The 23110-nt window shown below is 41.9% G+C and overlaps 1 protein-coding gene across 5 annotated transcripts in view; it reads right to left on the reverse strand.

The window, feature by feature from the left end:
* Window positions 1-23110, reverse strand: part of rptor (regulatory associated protein of MTOR, complex 1) — a 168008-nt gene that overhangs the window by 103088 nt on the left and 41810 nt on the right. For 4 of the 5 annotated variants that reach the window (XM_041933254.1, XM_041933252.1, XM_041933253.1 and 1 more), the window contains exons 5-6: window positions 4810-4968; window positions 2324-2470 (exon numbers count right to left, since the gene is read on the reverse strand). In XM_041933254.1, the coding sequence (XP_041789188.1) occupies window positions 2324-2470; window positions 4810-4968 (306 nt within the window). The remainder of the gene's footprint in view (window positions 1-2323; window positions 2471-4809; window positions 4969-23110) is intronic. The other variant, XM_041933255.1, reaches the window with a different exon arrangement.

Raw genomic sequence — 23110 nt, forward strand, 5'->3', positions numbered from 1 at the left:
TGTGTGCCGTCGTTGCACGATACCTCTCAGGACCGCCCATGTGCATGCGCAGAGTGTCGCGACAGTGGATGCAGGAGTGTGTGGGCGACGTGGGGGACTCCCTGCTTGGATCATCTCCTGCATGATTAAAAGGTCTCTGGGAGTCATCGCCTCCCTCCTCATCTTCCATTACCACTCCCCACTAAATGCTTCCTGTGCGAGTGATTGAGAAGGCTAAGCACTCAGGTGGAAAAGTCAGATTGCTTTGGGATTTTACGCAACTTCCCCAACTAACAGGGGGACTTCTTCAGTTTATTCCCTTCTGAAACCCTGAAGCGCCCTCCTTTAAATAAATACTTTTTGAGCAACGATGCAGCTAATACCTTTGGAGTGCGCAGCGTGTCCTGCTATGAAAAAGTAAAATATTGGCTCTAAAAATGACTGATCAAATGTTTGTACATTGTTGCATCAGCCACACAGCATCTCTTAGCTTTAGTCAACCATAGCCACTTCACAGGCTTTACTCAAAGGCCTTACAGCTAAGGTTTGACTAGAATTACACTCAACTGACAACAGAAAGCTGCAGCTTAACCTTATCCTGGCTGTGGCCTTGGGAGAACCCCAAGTGGCCCATTACTCGGTAACCCTTGTACGAACTAGCTGCAAGAACGGGCCGTTTGTGCTCCCCTGACCTCCCGTCCCCCGGCCTCCTCGCTACTTCTTCTTCTCTGAAAGCCTAACGCGCTCGCATTTTTGCCAAGAAAGGTTGCAGGGTCAGTTCACTGTCAATGTGCAGTAATTAAAATCAAAAGCAAAAGCAAAAGCAAAAGCTTAGTTTTTTTAATGCTGAACTTGGTGTATGCGGTGAGATTCCTAAACATTGTTCCAGGTATATTCATTTGATCCCAGCCCTTATTGTGTTTTGCCACCTCTGGACAGAACCAGACAAGACTTTCAACAGCAGAGTTGTTGTACCAGCAGTTTTACACCAGAACATCTAGACCTGCAGATCTAGTCCAGCTTGTCCCGCCTATAGTCAGGAGAGGTAACAGCAGTAGCAGTTTAGGTGCAGACATGCTGCTGCGAGCCACCTAGAGTTAAAGAAAGGAAATTCTGCTGCAGTTTTTCATTACATGGAGGCGGCATCAATCAACTCATCTACACTTCATGCTGTTTTCCTTCCACTGCCAAGTGGTCGTAGAGTAACTGTACGACTACATGTGAAAGAGTAGACAGCCAGATCCATGAGGTGCTTCACACCTGATAAAGAGAAACCACTGTCTGGTTTCAATGACTATTGAGCAGTTTGTCTCCACAAAGCAAGAGATGAAAAGAAATTATTGTTTGTCAAATATGGAGCATATAAATGTCAAAATGTAGATGATCTATTCTGTCCAATAACTACACTGAACAAACTCAAAATGTATGGTGCAAAGAAACAAAGAATTACTTCTGGTTCCTGAAACCAACCAAAACATATAAAAATCTTTGTGATATTTGGCCGACTAGGAGGGTGACTTTAGCCCTGACGGTGCAGCCCTGCCATGACCTCCATAAACTTGAGCAGAAACGTGCAGGGAAGGAGAGGGTGGAGAGACACTTGTGATGAGTTCTGTCAAACACTGCGGCAACTCAGCAGTTTAGCTGCTGCCTTCACCTTTACTTCAACGGGAAACGCAGCGTTCACAGCAGCTCTTCTGTGCTCCCGCTCTACCTCCCGCCTCTCTGCTCCGTACTGTTCATCCTGTACCGTTCTCGCTCTCTCTCCCTCTCGTTTTCCAGCTAATCTACAGTCTGGCTGAAAGTTCTCCATGAATAATTGAGATGAATGACAGCACCATCTCATTAGGGATTCACATAACATGCCGTAGCCGGGAGAGAAAAAAACGTAATAAAAAGATGAAGCGGTGAGAGGACTGGGGCTGGGTAGCGCTGTTTATCTGAGCGAATGAGTGAGTGTGTGTCTGTGTTTGTGTGCGTGTGTGTTTGGGGGGGGGGGGGTTTGGTTGTACTCCCAGGACTAAACTCATGATTCAGAGCCAGATGCCCATTTGATTGGCTGGATCACCGCACTGAGGACCTGGATTTTTCAGAGAGAGGATTAAAGAGGAGAATCATGAGTCTCACTCACTGACACCACTTCGGTCCACCTGGTAAATACAGTATACATTATGAGTGTGTGTGCATATGACAGATCACCACTTTGCTACTAATAACTCATAAATACCAGCAGTTCATTTCGCCACGTTTGCCTGCACACAAACTGTGCGTGTTTGTATGACAGCCCTACACCTAATTCACGGCTGCTGTGTGTTGACACGCCATAAACCATGAGTGTGCCCACCTCCAGCTCCTGCTCTCTCTGCAGGGCGAACTGTTTAAACGACTTGACAATGATCCCCGCGTTGGAGCAGTCATAGACAAAAATGGATGGGCTCCCCATCCACGTCTGCAGGTCGTAGATGGACAGCGGGATGTACTGGGTGTAGTTCTGAAAGAGAAACAGGGAGATGAGAAAGGAGGTGTCACAGTGGGGAATGAGAGAGATAGTGCATCATGTTATTGCTGACAACTCACTTTTATAGATTTGTGTTTAATTATTAACTCGTCATCTGTTTGATGAAGAGTGTGAGCGGAGCAGCGGGGGAAAGAAACAGTCGAAAAGAGAAAATTATAACGAGGGAGAGTGGGGGAGACAGAAAAATGAGGATGAAGGGAACACAGAAAGAGGTAATAAATCTAATAACCATGGTGCCATAAAGGCGTTATGGCCTGTATTTAATAGAAAATTTGGATCTACACCTCTTTCCCCCAACACAGCTTCAACAGCGAATCCCCACTGGTGGCTTGTTTCAGCAGCCAGTGACACAGCAGCTTCATTTTATAGGAAAAGGAGTAAGTATAAGGAGGAATATGTGGAGGAAAAGGAAGGAGAACAGCGAAGAGGAGAGGACATAAGACCCGAGGGTGCACTGGGGATGTGGAGGCAACAGCTAAGCCCAGACAGCAGCGGTGCATCATTATGAGTGGGTGCTTACTTACAGGACAAGCTGGAGAACAACTAAGATTTTTAGGTCCGATTCAGAATCAGTGAGTCTGCATCACGGTTGGGCTCCGCCCTGATGCAGGTAAGCTATGAAGAACCCTTCCATGTTTGGTTGTTAGGTCATTTGGTACTTTTTGGTCACTTTTCTAGATGCCCAGGCCCCTTTTGAGGTACTCCCTAAGTTTACCTGCATTTCCACAATTTCGCCTGCAAGATTGTCAGACCAAATTTAGTTTAAGTGCCAAAGTTGAAATGATCTCCTAAAAGTGGAAAACTCAGCAAGCCATCACTGCTTGAGTGACAAAAATCATGTACATGGGCTGTTGTCAATCTCCATTCCCACCTCTGCACATCTCTTTACGACTATCATTCAATCATCACAGTCACATTACAGTAACTTATAAAAACATTTGTGACTTGGTGGGGTTGCTATGTGTAAAATTTTATATCAAGCCATGTGATTACTTATTAATGATGTTGCTATACTCCACCTGTCTCTCAGGTATTTAAATTCTTCTGTATGGCTTATTTTTTTTTCCCAACATTATTTATTTATTACTGTACTGAATATCAGAATTCCACATAAAGTTTAACAGCCTTTGGTGTTTTGGCACCCTTATTTCTTTGTATGCGTGTAGTGATGGTAGGTGGTGTGTCACGCATTGCCACGACGTGGATTTTATAACGTTTTCATGACCATGCAAGAAGCTTTAGCATATTAAAAACTGTGCTTTACTGTGGCTGTGCAAGCAGCCATAGAAATGGAGTTACACCCAGGAACTAATAATTTCTTTACAATAGCGGCAACTTTGGTAACACACAAGTGTGGAAGGTACCATTACAAGCAACGTGCACCAATTTCTCTGTTGCTGGCTGCAAGAACCAACACAAAAGTCTTTATCTACTCCCACCATCAAATGTCTCCACAACACCAACAACTAGAAAACTCTTAGGTGCTAAACGTTTTACTTTGAACTGTTGGAGTACTGAGAGACAGTCAAGAGAACTTAATTCTATCAGTTTTGCTCACTTTGCCCACTGCCAACATATCATCACATCCTGATTTACTGTTCCTGAATGTACTGTTCATGTTCATGCTTCAATAATGCAGGAAACACACGGAGGCCATGATGCACATGGGATCGGACAGTTGACAGTATAACAGCACTCTCTGGATGACTCTGCAAGGTTGTAAAGAGTATGTAATGAAAGTCATATCCAATAAGAATATCTGCATTAATAAAGTCACATAATCCATCCTAGAGGGAGACACTGGGAAAGGCAGAGCATAGATATTGTCTGGACTAATTACTTTTGTGCTCATTTTCTCTCTTTAAGAATGGAGTACATCCTGCAGTGCTTTATATGATACTATTAGGCCTTCAGTGACTATGTGTGTATCATGATCCAACCTATTATATGGCTTCACATTGAGTAAGTGAAGCAATAACATGTACGATGAGGTCCTTTTCAAATGACGATGATGGCTTCTGTTGACCGGCCTTGTACCCTCACATCTCTGAATGAGCTCCACAGTTCAATTAATGCAACTGACATGTCACAACTGGTGTTTATTCATGTGAACAGAACTGGACGACAGCAGTGTCCATACTCTTTGAGGCTGGGAGCTTTACTGCACTAATCTAATGACAGTGTGTGTTTACATGGGCTGTTCTTTCCTCTGTAAAATCAAGTCTTCCCTGGAGCCTTGTTGCAGTGAAGACACAGGAGTCTATGGCTACTGTGAATGTGAGAACAGGTTTCTCATTTGAGTGTGTGGGTACCTTATTAAAGACCCAGATCTCTCCGTTGACTGTGGGCCGTGGCACCCCGTGGCCATTGTAGTGGAAGAGGACTCGCTCCTCCTTGGCGTTACGTCTTAGCGACGTGCAGAGCTTCTTCACCTCGTCCACAGTGGGGTCCAGGCTCTGTTTGTAGCGCGCCTGAAAAACAGGAAAGAAGAGGTGTCAGAATGATTATTTTACACCTACAATTCATGTTTCTGGCATTTTACTAAAATAGGAAATGCATTATATCTCCAAAGCTTGTCATTGTGTGATGTAGTGTTTTCCATACCACAACTATATCTGGTCAGGTTTCCTCAGGTGACAAAGGAGTCATGGAAATATGTATTGCAGATTTGCAGGGTTTAATTAAACTCACCAGTTGTCATGCCTGCATATACTAAGAGATGCTAAGTGAGGAGTAGACCAAGCATTACAACCATATTCATCATGTTAAATGATGCAATTCCTGCTGGTATTGGTGGGGTTTAGATGAATGTAACATACAGCAAACAACACTATGGGGAAAAGAGATGCCTGTAAGAATACATACAGACATACATCTCTGAGTAGAATGACAGATCGTGGCCGTGTGGGGGATCATCCTGCTGGTTTTCATGACATATTTCTTCATTTTGTGTGAGTCACAAAGCATCATATAAGAGAGGAACTGAGGGAAGAGAGTCTCTGTGATCCAACTGATTTACAGAAACAAGACTTACTGTATAGCTGTTGTTGTAATTGGAGATGTTCCTATGATGGACAACTAAAAAACAGGCAGGAGAACCGACTGGCTTTGATGACAATGAAACACGCTATTCCTTATGTCATGGACATGGTATTTCTCCTTTAAGTCGGGCTCAATACAAGTACAACAAAACAGATTTTTCTTTTTAACATACAATTAATTAAATATTTTCACGTTGAAAGGTACAGTTTGACATTAACTGTCTGCAAAGTGGTGCATAAAGAAAACAGCTTGATATGTCTAGCTAGCAGGCAGCTAGGAGCCACATAAGATTGTTTTCGTGTTAAAGACGTGATCATTCAAGGAAACATCAAATACTAAAGGAGAGAGCAACCTCTGCACAACAGAGAGGCCTCATACAGTAGTACTGCACTGACATTTAGAAAACAGCCGAACACATCAGGACACAAAACATGAACAACTTTCCTCTTGCAAAAATGAAATAACTCCAGTCCAGTCCCAGTCTTCAAACTCCAGTTTCAAGTTCACATTAACTTCAACCATGCTGTCATGCACATTTGGTGTTTCTTACAGGAACACTCACTGTGGGTGGCAAAACAGCCTCATCTAAAAGCACAATATATAGGCCACAGTGCTACAGACAAAGTGACCAAGGATGCAAATGCTTCCATACAAGCAGTTAGCGTCCCATCATGCTCCATGTTGTGTACAAAAACACTGAGCAGGCCCAGTTGACCTCAACTTTGGATCAAGACAACAAGAGAAAAGATTTCAGCAACTTCAGACTTCAATTCTTTTTTAGATGACACTGACTCAAAAGAATGTTTTTCCATGAACTTGCCACACATTTGCATGTGTTCATCACTTTGTACCTCTGTGAAATTGAAAAAAATTTCACCAATAAACTATATTTCACCAATAAACTATATTGCTATAACATATGAATGTGCTGCAGTGTGTTTGTTTGATGGATGTACAAATGTATCCATGACCAACAGTAGAAAAACTAAACAATTATGAACAGTTCATAAGACTAAGGTCGAAATAAAAAAATAATAATAAAAAAAACTTTCTCTTTCATTTAAGAGAAAAGGTTTGCACTTGAAAGTGCGACATTTCAAGTGGGGAGCGACGTCGTCTTCTGTGCAGCCCAAAAATAAGGATCTGACTCAGTTAAGAAGTGACTAAAGAGCTGGCAGACCTGAAAGACATTTTGTTTGCAGTGATCACATTGACTCAAAGACATTGCGCTTTGATAGACGGTAAACCTTTTCTCATCCTTTCATGTTTTTGAACAATGACGATTTCAACTTAAAAACTCTCTGGAATAGTTGAAAACACAAATGCTATAAAAGCAGAGTCATTTGTGTGTACGCAAGGAAGCTTTTGCAAGGTTTTGCACCTTCAAGTGTGAACATTATACAGGCTGTTGGGAGCAGGAAGGGTATAAAATATGACACAATATAGTACCAGTTGTGCAAACATCTGTTATGACGCTGTTGCACAAATCAGGCCCAGACGTGCTTTTTTAGTGCACGTAAACAAATTAACAGACACAAAAACACAGGACGCTGAGTTTGATTCTGCTTCTGTTGCTCCACTGCTGTCAGCTTGTTTTCTCTGCCACCTGTTGCTTACTTTAGATCATACTTGTCCAGTTTCAGTGACTTTAGAAGTGTGAAGTCAGCGTGATGCTCGTGCCTGTACCCCCACTGCCTGTGTGTGTGTGCAGTGTGAAAAAGCTGCTTGAGAAACTTCAAACAACAGAGTAGGAGACGGAGGACGTGTGCATTGTTTGTGCTCCTTCGGTTCATTAAATAAAGTGTTTGTATGTGCGTGGATGGAAGGGACACAGAGGTGTCAACTAGTTATGCAACAGAAAAGCGCCCAGTTAGACCAGTCTGAATCATTATCACACTCGCCAAAGCCCTTCTGTTACATAACTAACATGCCTTTTACCAAACAGGCTGCCTCCTGTCAAACGGCTTTGAATCACAGGAGAGGCCATCATTTAACCTCAGCTTCTCGCCAAACTTCCAACTACTCAACCTGAAGAAAAACAACAAGACAAAGATTTGATGTGAATCTGACTGCAGGAAATGAAAGGATGCCTATCTGAGATGGCCGTCAATTAAAAATACCAAAAAATTCCCCTTTATTTATCTGGACTGCAGAAAGAAGCAGGTACCAGACTCATATGAGAGACAGGAGTATATTTTAGCATATTTTAGCAAGAATTCTCCCTGTTTTCTGATTGGTTCTCATTTAAAAACACTGTTTACTTCTAATACAAACTGCTGTCTTGACTCATTTAGTATAACATACATTTTTACAGCACTAATTTCATCAGTGCATCGTGCCATACTCCCCATTCTGCTTTGAGTTTCTGTTCCCTAACAGAAATTTCCAGTTGCTTTTGATTGCTGTTGAGCTGCCATCGATGAACCTCAACACTTCCTCCACTGGTGTGTCACATTAAAAGCACTGCGAACTAATTCACTCAGCAATTCACAAACAGCAATTTACTACGTCCGCTACTTAAACACACAATATGTAACATTTCCGTATTAAAAAGTCTCAAAACGACATGACCTATGTTATAGATTTTGTTGAGTTGTGTACTTCTGCATTATTCCAGATGTTTCCATCAATGTTCAAACCCAGAGAAGCAGAAAGTACATACTTCAACAGTCAAACATTTAACTTGGTGGCCAGTCTATAAAAGTAAAGCACGCATGAGCTACTAAGTTCAAGGCTAAATAGGCACAAACAAGACAAGACGAATAACAAACAGAGATCACATACCAGACCTTAACCCAGGCCCAGAATGTTTGCTGAACTTTGTCAAACCAATTATTTTTCTCCCTCACCAGTAACAAAGAAAACAAAAGATGTTTCTCGGTTGCCTAGCTGCTGGTCACAATATCAAAATAAATAGTTAAAAGTGTGCTCAATTCCTTTAAGATAAATTGATGAAATCAGTCCAGCCGTGCCATCTTTCCAAACTCTACCTAAGTCTACCTCTTCCTAGAAGGACGTGAATTAGAAACATCGACAGGAAGTGAGGACGTTCCCTGACAGCAACTTAACCATGCTGCAAAAATCAAAAAGTAGATTGGAAAGACAGGAATTCAAGACTGAATTAAAACAGTATTTCTGTTCAAAATAGAAGATGAGAGCAGCAGATTGGGGCATGGATGTCTTTGTACAGATAAAATTGTCATGTGAGCCCTAGTAGTGCAGTAATTGCACCTCTCAATGATTTTACCTGGCAATCAGCTGTTATTTGTTCATGCTGGCCACGGCTATTTGGCTATTTTAGATTTGGGAATTTACAGTGTACAATTAATAGCAAAAACAAACCTGCTTTTACGAGTCCCCATGTCCAACCTATAGAAATCATACAACAACACTACCATGCCAATTTGGAATTGCTGATTGTTCCCATCGTGTAGGCTGTATGTATGACTCTTGCAGGTATAAAGTCATTTAAGATCCTTGGCGTTTAAATGCTACAGCTGAGTGATTATCATCTAAATAATGCAAGATGCTGTAATCCTAATTATTAATCGGGATTTGTGGAATAAAATTATCACTTGCTCATTGTTCGTCACATCGCACATCCTACAGAGGCCAAACTGAACAGAACTTGATCAAAGACGCCACATTTCAGCTTCCCGTATCAGGATGAGCTTGGATTGCAGCGTGATAGCAGAGCTGGTTGGCTGATTGGGTATAATCAGATAAGAGCGTTTGAATGCCGAGAGACGCAGCACTCATCCCGATGATATCAAGTGGTATCTGAATGGTGTAATGGTGTTAGTGAGGGACCTCCAGTGATGGAGGTGTACCATCTGAAATCAGAGCTTGCATGGAGGGGTGGGGGTGGGGGGTTGAATTGCATTTAGAGGCTTTAGCAAAGCTGTTCATTTACATTCAAGATAGTCAGGCATATTAAATTCAAGTGGCATAGAGAGATTCATATGTATGAGGAAGACACCTCAGAGAGTACATTTAAAAGTGTGTGTGTGTGTGTGTGTGCGTGTGTAAAACTCGACTCATATCCTAACATTAACCACATTGACCTGTAGGAGGAGCTCCAGCCTCCTGTGGGGACCAACTCTCTCCAGAGGTTGATCCAAGCTGCAGCTGCCTGCCTGTTGCCTCTTTGCCTCGCACCACCTTTACAAAACAACTCCATTATACCCATCAAGGCCACAGGAAACAAACTCTTTTTAAAAGTGTGCTCTGTGCCGGCTTTGTTGCCATTCATCATCATGTCATTTCCTGAGAACAGGTGACCTTTTCAAAGCACCGTAAGCATTCAGGATGCAATTAAAGTACAGACTGTTGAGCTGTAAGATGTAGCGGGAGCCACTCTGGCTGTCACACACATCAGGCTACACTTTAGACAACGAAAAAAGCCAGTGTCTGTGGTGACGACAAACAACTGGATGCAAGTTGGAAAGTCGAGCAGCATTTCAAGTCACCATCATGACAGAGCACCTATCTTTTAGCTGCGTTCTTCACACTGGAGACATGCAAAGCTAATGCTCCAACAGAAACATAAATTACAAAATATGTTCATCAACATTATGACAGTGAATGTTTTATAATGTAATTACATGTGACATGGCTTGATGGAATGCATTCCTTTCATTACTCATCTGTTGGAGCTGAAGGATAAAAAAAACCTCAAAGGACATGTTCACTTGGATGACACTGACAGCGGCAGCCACTCGCTGTCAGAGAGAGGAAATGAGCGCAGTCAACCTCTGTCCCCTCAATTACCAATCAGCACGTGAGTAACACAAGGCTTGTTTAGATGTGAAGTACGCCGAAGGATCAGAGAGAAAAGAGACGTTGAGAAACACAGGAGAAAAAACTGCCCTCCTGCTGCGTTTACCTGAGCAGATCACTGCTGACAAGAAGAGTCAAGCAGATTTCAATCATCGCTGCAGCTCATTACTGCTTCTGTCATGGCTACATGGTTACTGCCTTCTGTGAAAGCTGGTGCCGGCCAAAGATCGTTTGTGAGGGAAAATAAACATCCCAAAACATACAACGGTTTTTCTGGTAGCTGTCGGTAAATCATGCTTAGCTTCAGTGCAGTTGAAGGATTTATTTATCTTCTGTGGTGGCCACGAGGAGCTCAGGCAGAAATGAGCATTATTCAAGTCTGTAACCGGACTTCATCTGTCATAAATAATGACGGAGGCAGAAAATGCATCCTGCTCTGCGACATGACGGGGGATATGGTAGCCATGATCAGCAGACAAATGGGATACATTTGTTTAGTTTCATATATTAGGGATTCATATTTTTCCTGAAAATTGAAAACATGACATTTTCTATCCTGGGAATCTAACTTAACTCACAGATCTCCTGATCTGTGAGTGTTTTTAAGGTATAAGTTCAGCTCCAGTCAAAACACACTGATCATTTTTTCAAGCAACCCTTAGTACACCAAGGCAAAATATGCATAAACATACCGGTTCCCAACCTGATTATTATTTGTTAGCATTAATAATTACTAAGGCAGAAGAAGGACATTTATGTTACTAAACATTAGAATGAACTTAATATAAACTTTGCATGACAATTCTTCATTGTATAGTCAAATCAAACAACCTTTGTAGTAATTAGTTGCTATTCTATGAAGGTGAGACAGATTCCATACAGAGTTTCCATTGCGTAAAATCCAGTTTAGCTTAGGTTACAGTTAGCTAGGTGGCCACACCTGCCTTGCAGAGCTCTTGGCTAGCAGACAGCAATCACAGTGATTGCTTTGCTTTGTATTGTTGGCTACCCCTTCCTCTACTCACTGCGTGATGCTATCATGTCAATATGGACCAAACTCTCTGAAGAATGTTTCCAGTACCTTGTTGAATCTATGCCACAAAGAATTAAGCGGGTCCAACCCGGTACTAGTAAGGTGTACCTAATAAAGTGGCCGGTGAGTGTATATTTACACATACCCATAATGCCTACACACACACTTCATATGACTGGGAAAATGCCCAGTTTTGAGTGCATCGTTAAATGCAGATACAGTTTTTATAGATCGCAGCTCATTTGAAAAAGCATTCCAGAGGGCAGGTCCACGGTAACTCAAAGCACCTTTAGCAGCTCCAGATCTTATCCTGGGTTTGAAGACCTGAGAGGTTTGGGGGTACAGTCAGTGAGCAGGTCAGTAACATACTGGGGAGCTAAACCATGTAGTGCTTTAAAAAACAATAGGAGGATTTTTTAGTGAATTCTCTGTGGAAGGGAAAGCCAATGAAGGGATTTGATTACTGGAGTAATGAGATGATGTTCTCTTCTCCCAATATGAACTTTGGCGGCTAAATTCTGTAAAAGTCTTCCTATTGAATGTTTTGATAGGAGCATTGCAGTAATGTAATCTATTCAAAATGCATGCATGAAGTTTCTCAGAGTCAGTTTGAAGTATGAATCTTTTTATGTTCATGTCCTTATATCACCTCTAGCACTAGCCAATAATGTGGTTATAAACATTACTTTTCATAACATCTACATTTGTTCAATGTCACCGTAAAAGGTGATTAGGTTGGTTATTTCTGATAGCAAGGTATTAAAAGGGAAACTCAAAACTCAAACGATTTCAGACATACTGATCTGCAGCCAGCCATGACATCTGACTAGAAAAGGGGGCAAGCAAAAGAGAATTCTCCTCCAGGGATCAATTAAGTATACTTCAAATTTAGCTGAAAAAGTACAGCCCCTTTGATAAATAGCTGGGAGCGCTGGGGTGAGCCGGCGGTAGTCATTTCACCAGTGACAGCAGTCCTGCTGGGTTCAGTGTGTCCGGGCTGAGTCAGTTCACAGCAGGGCGGGTGGAGCAGAGGGAGAGATGACACGTCTCCTTCCTTCTGCCAGCACGCACCTCCTGTCCAGACTACGCTACCCATGCAGCCATTTGTCAGTCCCAAACTATGGCTTCAGAGGTGTGGATGAGGAGTTCAAACACCAGATAGACATTTTAAAAAGTAAAATAATCACCGAAGGTTCAGCATGACCACCTATGACTGATAACTTTGTAAAGGCATTATGTGTTCCAAATGGCTGCTATCTAACGCTCCAGTAACACTCATGATTTCATGTCTTCTTCATCTGTTCTTGTGTTTAAGTCTGATGCTGGAAGTGAGCAGCAGGAGTCAGAAGACTGCTGCTGCAGCTGACTAAGTGACATGGGTTATGTAACCGGCAGAAGGTCCAAATGCACCCAGTGCTTGTGTACTGTATGCTAACCAGGGTGAGATGAGATCAAAAAAGTTTCAAATGCACTGAAACTGCTTCAAATGAGAGTGCACAGACTGTTTCTGATGACTTTTTGAAAACTATGATTAAAACACGTCCTTCCTCCACCATCTTAATCAGTCTGGAACATGAGCTGGGAAATCAGTGAGGAGCAAACCTCACTTCCTGAAACCTTTTACCACTCTGCACTCTTTCATATCAACTTCCCCTTCCTCTACTGGCATTTTGTTTACACATCCAATCATACCTTTTACCCACATGCCCCTGAACCTTTTGTCACATCAGGGTCAGATGGAAACAGGGTGCTTGCAACACTACATATTACTGCACATTGATGATTACGTCCTGTGTTCAGGTCAGGCCAGGGAACATTGTCCCGCCCCCCTGTTCCTCCCCACATCATCTGTCCTGTCACTCCTCCGTCTCTCAACCAAAACATTGAGATTTTCATATAAAGTTAATAAGTAGTGGTGTTCAGGCCTTCAGAAAATTACATTCAGCTCTTATTTCATTTTTTTTTAATACTCATTTATGTCATTAGAGACAACAAAACTGGCAAAAAGCAAAATGTTCACAATAAGCACATATGACCGATTCAGTATCAGAGTCAGGAAAATGTAATAGGCTGTATTACAGGCCTGGAATTAAATCATTTTTAGGGCCGCTTTAGCCTTTGACGAATACAAATTTATCGGGGCATCGTGGCCAAAATGTAGGGCATCAAGGTCAAAACCAACGGTGCAATAACAATAAATGATAATTACATATTCCGAAGACAAAACAGTATGCAATCAACAATTATATTAAGAACACGCACAGAAAGGGTAACCGTTGACTGCATGCTGCCGCTAGAAACTGAGTACAGTTAGCTGATATGACACAGCTGACATCGGAGATACCTCCCCCGTGGAATAAAGTTTACTGATAATTTCACGACCTTTTGGAACGAAAGAACGCTTTAGGCCTGATGGGCTACAAACATCACTGCTCAACTCGCATTCTCGAGGGACCCAACCTCCACAGCAACCTCCAGTCGAGGAGTAAGTTAAAGTGGCCATTGGTCAAATTGATGGACTATTAAACAACAATAACCACAGACATCATCACTCAGGTGTCCATCAGAAATGAGACAGACACCATGCTGCTTCCTTAAACATACTGGTGGTTTTAAACAGCCGGTGGCACGATCAAACACATCGCAGCAATCACAGACCATCTGGTACCTGTCTTAGTAATCTCAAATTTGTCAGTGTTCGGCCACAGTCAGTCTCCTCTCCTATCACAGAATCCCTACTGCTGAAATGAGCTCTTTTTAATGCCACATCATTGACTAATGAATCGTTTTTGGTTAATGATCTGATAATTGAAAGGAATTTGCATTTTATGTTTTTAGTTTAGACCTGGGTAAACAGCACTGCTGGTGTAGCCACGTTGATAGAGGTTTGTGTGTGTGTGTGTGTGTTTGTGTGCTTGTGTTAATCCTGAATGGAGACTTGAATACCCACTTCAACAAAAAGAATGACCCCAAAACTATGGAGCTTGTGAATTTACAGGACAGCTTTGAACTTCCATAACAAACATTACAATCGAAACCACTCATCAGCACGGTAACATTCTGGACTAATAACAACATGTCTCAGTATTACCTATTTATTATATATTTCTGTGTGTTTTTGATGCCAAATTAATCTGAACAAAGACTAAAAGGGAATTCTGCTAAAAAAAAATAAATCCCAGATGACAAGGCTGAAGTTTTGTAATATCATGAGGTCATTTGAGACACACAGCACATTGATGACCATTTCAACAATACCATGTCATCTGCTTTAAATGCTGTTAATGAAAGTAAGAGAATTTGAACAGCAGCTGAAAGAGAATGGAGGAAACTGGGCTCACAATTCACTGTAATATATACAAAGAAGCCATGACTGTCCATGAGAAAGCAGTATGCCTGGCAAGAAAGGATTACTTTTCCAAGATTATTACAGAGAAGGCTAGGAACATTATTCTCTACTACTGACTAGCTATGCACTCAGTGACTATAGGCTGATATCCAACCTTCCATTCATCCGTAAGATACTGGAAAAGATAAGTTTCAGTGCAAAGTAAAGAAAGTAACATCCTGGAGGACTTTCAGTCAGGCTTTAGAAACACAGCACTGAAACTGCTAAAATAATCACTGACCTCAGACTAAATTCTGATGAAAATAAAGTTCTTTTAGCATTTGATATGATTGACCATGATGTCTTAATCAGTCTTGAACAGCTGGTTTGTTTTTCTGACCGTGTGTTAAACTGGTTTAAAACAAACATCAACAGGAGAAAGTCTTCCATCAGTCTTGGAGATCATGTGTCTGAACACATGACATCTGCTGCCGGCAGCTGCCTCGGCCCGTTACTGTCCTCACTGTACATGCTGCTACTTGGTGACATCAGAGAGCACAATGTGTGTTTCCATGGTTACGCAGATGAAACACAACTGTACATCTGTGCTGAACCAAATGCTGCTGCAGCTATAAACCATTACTAACTGTTGTTTGGCAACAAATAAATGGATGAGCCATAATTTCTTGAAGTTAAATGAGGACAAAACCCAAAACCTACAACTCTGCTCTAAAACAAAAAGAGAAATGCTGTTTAATAATCAGAGAAATTAACTACCTGGATTACATCTGAGGATACAAGTCTTGATGTTATCGTAGACTCAGATCTAAGATTCAAGTCCCACGACTACCTGACTGGCAGACCTCAGTATGTGAAGCTGGGGGACTGCAGGCCCAACACTGTGGCCAGCAGCACAGGAGCACCGCAGGGAACTGTGCTCTCTCCGGTCCTGTTCACCCTGTACACGTCCGACTTTCAGTACAACTCGGAGCTCTGTCATGTACAGAAGTTCGCGGACGACACAGCCATAGTGGGCTGTATCAGGAGTGGACAAGAGGATGAGTACAGGAAACTGATTCAGGACTTCATCACATGGTGTGACTCCAACCACCCGCTCCTCAACACCACCAAGACCAGGGAGATGGTGGTGGACTTTAGGAGACCCAGGCCGTGTCCAGAACAGGTCATCATCAAAGGGGACTGCGTGGAGGTGGTTCACACCTACAAATACCTGGTAGTGCAGCTGGACGAGAAACTGGATTGGACTGCTAACACTGACGCTCTGTGCAGGAAAGGACAGAGCTGCCTGTACTTCCTCAGAAGGCTGTTGTCTTTTAACATCTGCAAAAAGCTGCTGCAGATCTTCTACCAGTCTGTGGTAGCGGGTGCCCTCCTGTACGCAGTAGTGTGCTGGGGGAGCAGCTTAAAGAAGAAGGACGCAGCACACCTGGACAAACTGGTGAGGAAGGCAGGCTCCGTCGTTGGCACAGAGCTGGACAGTTTGACATCTGTGGCAGAGCGACGGTCACTGAACAAGCTCCTGTCCATAATAGACAATCCTGATCACCCACTGCACAGCACCATCTCCAGGCAGAGGAGCAGCTTCAGTGACAAACTGCTGTCACTGTCCTGCTCTATGGACAGACTGAAGAGATCATTCCTCCCCCACGCCGTACGGCTCTTTAACACCTCTCGGGGAGGGCGACAAAAACATTAACCAACACAACAACTCCGAACCCACTACACACCTAGACCACACGTGGACACACACATCCATATGCTGGACTCCATCACACACACATCAAAATGGTGGACCCAAGTGTGGACAAACCGACTATTGCACACTGTTATTTTTGCACAACTGCACTACTATGCACATATTTAACTGCTCGAATGTTTAGTTCAGATGTTTATCCTGTATATCCAGATGTTAAGATGTTTATTTATTGTATTTTTGCCTCTTACTTGAAGGTTGATCTGTACTTGAAAGTTGTTCATCACTTGTAAGTTGCTCATTACTTTAAAGTAGTTCTTGTTCTTATTTTGCATACCCTTGGGTGATTTTGGTTTGGTTGGGTGGTTTTGAGCAGCTGGAACAGCAAATTTCTCTTTGGAGATGACTAAAGTATGTATGTCTGTATGTATGTCTGTATGTATGTCTGTATGTATGTATCTATCTATTTATTAGCCTTACCTAACTCGCTCTGACTTCCTGATACACACTTGGAACTTTTGCGCTGATGCACTGCTGCACTTCTTTTAAAATGTTGTATTTTGCTTAAATTTATGCATTCTATGTAATCTATTTTTACCTATATATTATTATTTCATTCATTGACTTTATGCATTGTCTTTATTTCTATTTTCATCCTTATTATCATTATCAAGTGGGATTTATTCTTCATCTTGTTCGCCATTTATTTTTATCTGTTTTTATGTCTGTTCTGTCTTTTCTATGTAAGTAAGTTTCTTATTATTATTAATTAACTGTGTAGCATTAGGGAAACAAATCGGGTGCATCCCCTGAATGCGTCAATAGTGAGTTGACAGTGTCCTTTATAACTTTAATGCAGGACGCATAATGTTATCAACGTGACTGTAATGCTGAATGAATTAATACTTAAACCGTACAGTGTTTAGCAGCTTGTGCTTGTCACACAACATAATCATTGTTAATTGTTAGCTAGTGCGCAAGCTGTTAATGCTAATGGAGTGGGTGACATCTTGCACTATTGATTTCCAGCATGATGCGGGAGATACTGGGAAACATGAGTTTGTTTATTTGCTGCATCACATGTAGTTTTAAATCCACAACTTCATAGTAGGGGCATTTTGGCCTCACCATGGGGCACTGGCTGTGTTAGATTAAAACTCTGTGTATGTTATGTGTGTTTGTATGTAGTGTGCATGTGTGATAGGGAAGGGGCGGAGAGATCTCTAAAGGACCAGTCCCATTAAAAGCTGAATTCCGAGTCATATTTAGTTTAGCCATATTATGTGGAGGCAGACTGTGATGAAAACGAGTCATGTATGGAGTAAGTTTGGCTTTTTTGATAAACTTTTCCACCTCAGCAAAGTGTAGTTTTTGAATGTTATCTTCCAAATATTTGATTTTAACAGTTTTTCATGTGGCTTTTTTGGTGGGGGACTTTTTATACACAATTCAAAGAGCCCTAAAACAGTGGATTTTTTTTTTACTGGCCAAGACAGTTTTCTAACGTCAGTTGTACAGAACAAGTGGTTCACTTGCTAAAGAGCAGACTGAAAAATGCAAAAAGCCCCCAAAACCAGCAGGGAATAAAAATGACTGCAGTACAGGCCTGTTACGGCATTACCAGGAAGACACCAAGTGTGTGCTGATGTCGGGCTGGTAGACTGTCAACATTTAGTCACTCAACTGATGAGTTGATCTGCAGAAAAGTTAATCATCCGCTACTTTGATAATCCCAAATCATTTCATTTCTCAAGCATTAAACACTCTCAGCTTCCAGCTTCTCAAATGCAAGGATATGCTGCCGTTTGGGTCTATATCACTGTAAACTCAATACCTTTCAGTTTTCAACTGCTGGTCTACACAAAACAAGCAATTTAAAGATGACACCCTGGGCTCTGAGAACTGACTTTTTCACAATATTTTTTACGTTTTATTTGCTTTGAGGTCACTCAACTCAAGAACAGAATCAGACAACTAATCAATAATGAAAACAACCACTAGCTGTTAAGTTTAGTCCCTAAAAGTTGGGCACAGCATATAAAAAGGGCTGCAGTTCCTACATGGTTCATCTGATGTGGATGTAAATTTCATCAGAGCTGAAACTCATTTTAAATGAGTATTTATGGCTTCTTTTCAAATCCAATATGTGGAGTACAGAGCCGACACAACATAAGTGTCACAGTCATACTAATGGCCCATGCTTTAACAAGATGGAGGTAATGAGATAAAGTGGAAGGATCATCAGCAAATCAGCTGTGATCCATTAGATATCCAAGTAAATTGCTTCAGAGAGAGCAAAGCGTCATCCTGGTTCACTGACTTTTAAATCTCTATTAGACTTTATTTCCAGAAAGTCACGGTCTTGACTCCTTCCACAGTGACAATGTCAGTGGTTAGTGACCTTGAGCAAAGACATATAAGGACAGGGACATCTTAAGAGACAAAATATACGCACTGTAATACATTTGTGCATTTCCAGACTATTACACTTGTTAAAGTGTAGAAACAAGGCCAAACATTAGATGCTTTAATTTGTCTTGAAGTGCTGATGGATGCACTGAAGACATCAGAGAGTCACAGTAACCTGTGGTCTGACAGATGCACTGAAGCAGCTATTCTTGTCCCCGAGCAGCCGGCTGACTTTCACAGCGCTCTCCTCTGCTCTAATCAACTGCTGCCCTCATTTCCAGCCACCTGCAGGGAGAGTTATACCAGTTGGTGATTGAGCAGGGATTGGAGCGGGCAAGAGTGCCACAAACCATTAGCCCGGAGACAGAGCTTCGGGACTGCCGCTGTCTCTGACTCTGTGTGATGTCATGACTGTGTGTGTCTATGTACTTCTGGTCAGGGAATCTGCCGAAAGTCAATTTTAAGTGTTATTAAAATCTTTTCATTGTCACCCGCAGGCTCATACTGTGGCGGCCTGTGGTTGATCTGCATAATGGAGTTGCATCGTACATAAAAAGTCATACATTAAAAAGTGTAGTGATCAGGTAAATGGGTCATAATGCAAGCACACCCATAAGTCATGTTTTTATGGCTAGGATATCATTTGTGCTGTGACACAGCCTACCAAAAATAACAGCATTAGGTAGAGTAATGAGTCCTTAATATCGATCAGGAACCCAAACAAACCCACACACAGATATTACCATCACTGGTGCTGTGGGACGTGAAAAAATCCTGCTTAAAACCTCTCTGACGAACAAAGTAAAGACAATCTGTCCACAGCAGCCTATTTCTACTCAAATGACTTACTGCAACTTCTTAGCACAATACAAGAAATGAAATGTTCACGGCCTCGTATGTGGTTAAATATATCCAGGCATAAGTAATTAAAGTTTCTATGTTCTGTAAGGGTGTGAATCTTTGGGAATCTCACAGTGGATCGGAACAGGGCGTCCGATTGATTCAGAATCGATTCTCGCAGTGGTGTCCTCATTCCACCGAAATACAACGTGAAACATACCTTACAATTAACATAAAGCATTAATTACTGTATTCATCTGAAAGTCTCCAGCCTCTACGTCAATAACAAAGTGAGGGGGAGTACTCAGCCTCTCTGTTATTACTGCTGATCGCGGAGTCTCTGAGTGACGGTGTAGAAAGTTTACAATATACTTCACCTTCATCTTGCAAAGGTAATTATTTAGCCACTAAATAAAAAAAAATGCTTGCATGACTTACAAGGTAACTCTAATGTGTGCATCCCATCAATATCAGCCTATTAAGAAACATTTAGCAACATTCAGTTTTGATATTTGTGAGTCGATTCTGAATCCTGGGAGATAAGAACTGAGATTCTTATGTGAATTGATTTTTTCACCCACCCATAATGTATGTATGTATGTATTAAAGGGGAACTCCAGTGATTTTGCTCATCAAAGTGTCATTACAGGTCTTTAGTAGTGGAAAAGGTCTTATAATGCCTTTAATGGCTCTAGAGGGAGCTGTGCAAAGTCTGATGAATGTTGTCAGGTGATGTCACTTGATTCAGTGACGACTTACTGTTCCAAGTCAGTTATCAAGAAACAGCATCATTTGCTGGATTTCAGGGTTAATTTAAAGATGTGGAGCAGTAGGGCAATGAGGGGGATCGCACACAAACACACACAAATGGAGCCCAGGATGGGATGTAATCAATCCCCTTCACTTCAGGAATAGCTGGTAATTCTGTAAAGGCCACCAGGGATCCAACCGGACATTATGCACACAAACATTTTCATGTTATTTGAGGCACACAGAGGATGTGTGTCAGGCCTGTGTCTCAGTGAAAGATGTTTTCTCAATCCCAGGGGTCATCCGGAGTGGGCTCGAGTTTCCGCGAGTGACCCGCACACCGACACACACACTCATTCACACATGTACAGGGAGCAACAACAGAGCGTCTCTCTCCCACCTCATTTCCCAGTCTGCATCGACCACATTAGTTTCTTATAATAACTCAGCAGTAGCGCCGAGGGGTTTCACAAGCCATATTTATAACCGGATCGATGGATCTACATCTGCAGAGCTGGATGTCTCTGTGTAAGTGTGCGTCCAAATGTGTGTATATGTGCGCTTGTTTTTCCGTTTTTATATATTATGCAGGTGCGCCTGTGCGCCGTGCTTGCATGTGTGTGCATGAGTGCTTTCCCAGTCTCCTCATTAGTGCTCCCACTCAGAGTGTCAGAGGCTCAGCATTCATCATGACCTGAGGAAAAGGACCTGGGTGCCAGCCAATAAGATTTTTTCTTGTGTATATATTTGCTTACATTCAAGTTCAATGTGATGAAATTCTAATCTTATCAAAAAAAGTGTAGTGGCTGAGCTCAAAAACATATGCAGTGTATTTTTAGGGAAGTTTAAGATGGGAGTAAATTATACAGTCCTGTGTACCTGCCTAATGGACTGAAATAGAAAGTCAACTACAGTTTCTCTATGCTAAAACCATACTATTAAATGCAGCAATGTGTTGTCTGCACAGAAACAGACATCTGCATGCCACTTCCCTTTGGCTCAATCATCGCCACCACGTCTATTCCAGTCCAATACAACAGCACTGCAAGAAGACCTGCTTTTATGAGGGTTGTAACATTCAGTTTTTATTGAAACTGCTATGTTCTATGGAGAGCCAAAAACCTCACAGCGTTTAAATACATGAGACATGATGAAATAATTTTGAAATAATCCAAAAACATTTGAAAACTCGAAGCGAACTGGGCAGGCACAGCTACGTGACTAACTGTTACTTGGGTCTAAATGAGAGGAAATCCAATCACACAACTGGCTGTGGCCTGCTTGTCTTGACTGACAAAGATGTTGCGTTGAAAGGTGGCATTGTTACATAATAGTCACTGGAAAAAATAGTGTTGTGAAATAAAAACAGATTTTGGAAAGAGGCCGTTTCGAAATAAAAACTGCTGGAATGAAAATAAAAATGGCGGGCAATAACCTCTGTTGCTGTGAAAAGGAGGGGGATGTAATAACAAGTCATTATAGTGGGCCAAGTAGTAATAAATTATTGGATTACAATCACAGTTTCATGATTTGTTCTATATTTTGTCTATATTCATTAATATGATTATTCATGTGTTATCTTGTATATTTACTCAATTCTGAACACTTTGGGTTTCCATCAGTTTTGAGGTTTATTAGCTATTGGCTTATCCTGGGCTGCATTATTTGTTTTTGCATGTATGTTTCTGGCTGACGTGTGACATGTTGTTCTTCTCACTGGTAGGATATTTTTGCAGAGCTATCATATGGGCCAACATTACACTGTACAGCTGCACCTAACAAACTGGCAGCTGAGGGTGTCCTGGAATACATGTATGCTCCTCTGTATGCTACTTCACACAGCTCTACTGAAGCAATCTGGTGCTCAGTGCCTTGCTCAAGAGCACTCTTATCATCAATACTGAGGTAGACAGTTTGCCTATAAAGCTACCAGCCAGATTTTTGATCCAACAACTCTCTACTTTGCAAACCTTCCTGTCCAACATCCAGCCTTACACCACCCACCAATGAACACACACAAACTCTCTCAGTGTGCTTTTTGATCAGACTTTTTGAAATCCCTCAATCGCTATTTTCTATTCTAATTGTTTAGAAATGATTGCATTGTGAAACCACTTCCTCCTCTTTAAATCAGCAGTATTCCTTCCTTCAGCAACAGGAAAACCTCGAACACATTTCCTTTAACAACTTCCCAAGAAAAAAGTGGCCTTTCCTGCTCGTGCTCGGTAAGTGTGATAATAGAAGTGTGGAGTAAAGCCCTCAGCAAGGCCACAATAACAATTTCTTCAGTGGGGGGTTTAAATAACACGTCCAATTGTGGTGCCCTTGTGCCTGCTTAGTGAGTAATGTGTATGTGTGTGTCTATGTGTGCATGTGTGTATGTGAAAGCGAGATGTAAGCATGCGGATGGTGGCTGAGTCCTTGTTCCTGTGATTAATGAACTAACAGTATGTGTGTAGCTGTGACTCCAGCCCTCGGGCCATTAGAGCCCATTGAGCATGCATGGAAATGACCTTTCAGTGTGTGTCTGTGTTTGTGTGTGTGTATACATGTTCCTCAAGAATAAACACACCTGCACCCACCGCCCACTCCTCCTCCTCCTCCCCCCAGGCCTTAAAGCACTGGGAAATGGACCTGGGAGTGCATTTTCTACCTCATTCCTGGAAAACTCAGGGAGGCATTTGTCACTAAAAATAGCTCCAACATCATCAGATCTAA

This window comes from Chelmon rostratus, chromosome 3 (genome assembly GCF_017976325.1).
Source record: "Chelmon rostratus isolate fCheRos1 chromosome 3, fCheRos1.pri, whole genome shotgun sequence".
NCBI classification, from domain to species: Eukaryota; Metazoa; Chordata; class Actinopteri; order Chaetodontiformes; family Chaetodontidae; genus Chelmon; species Chelmon rostratus.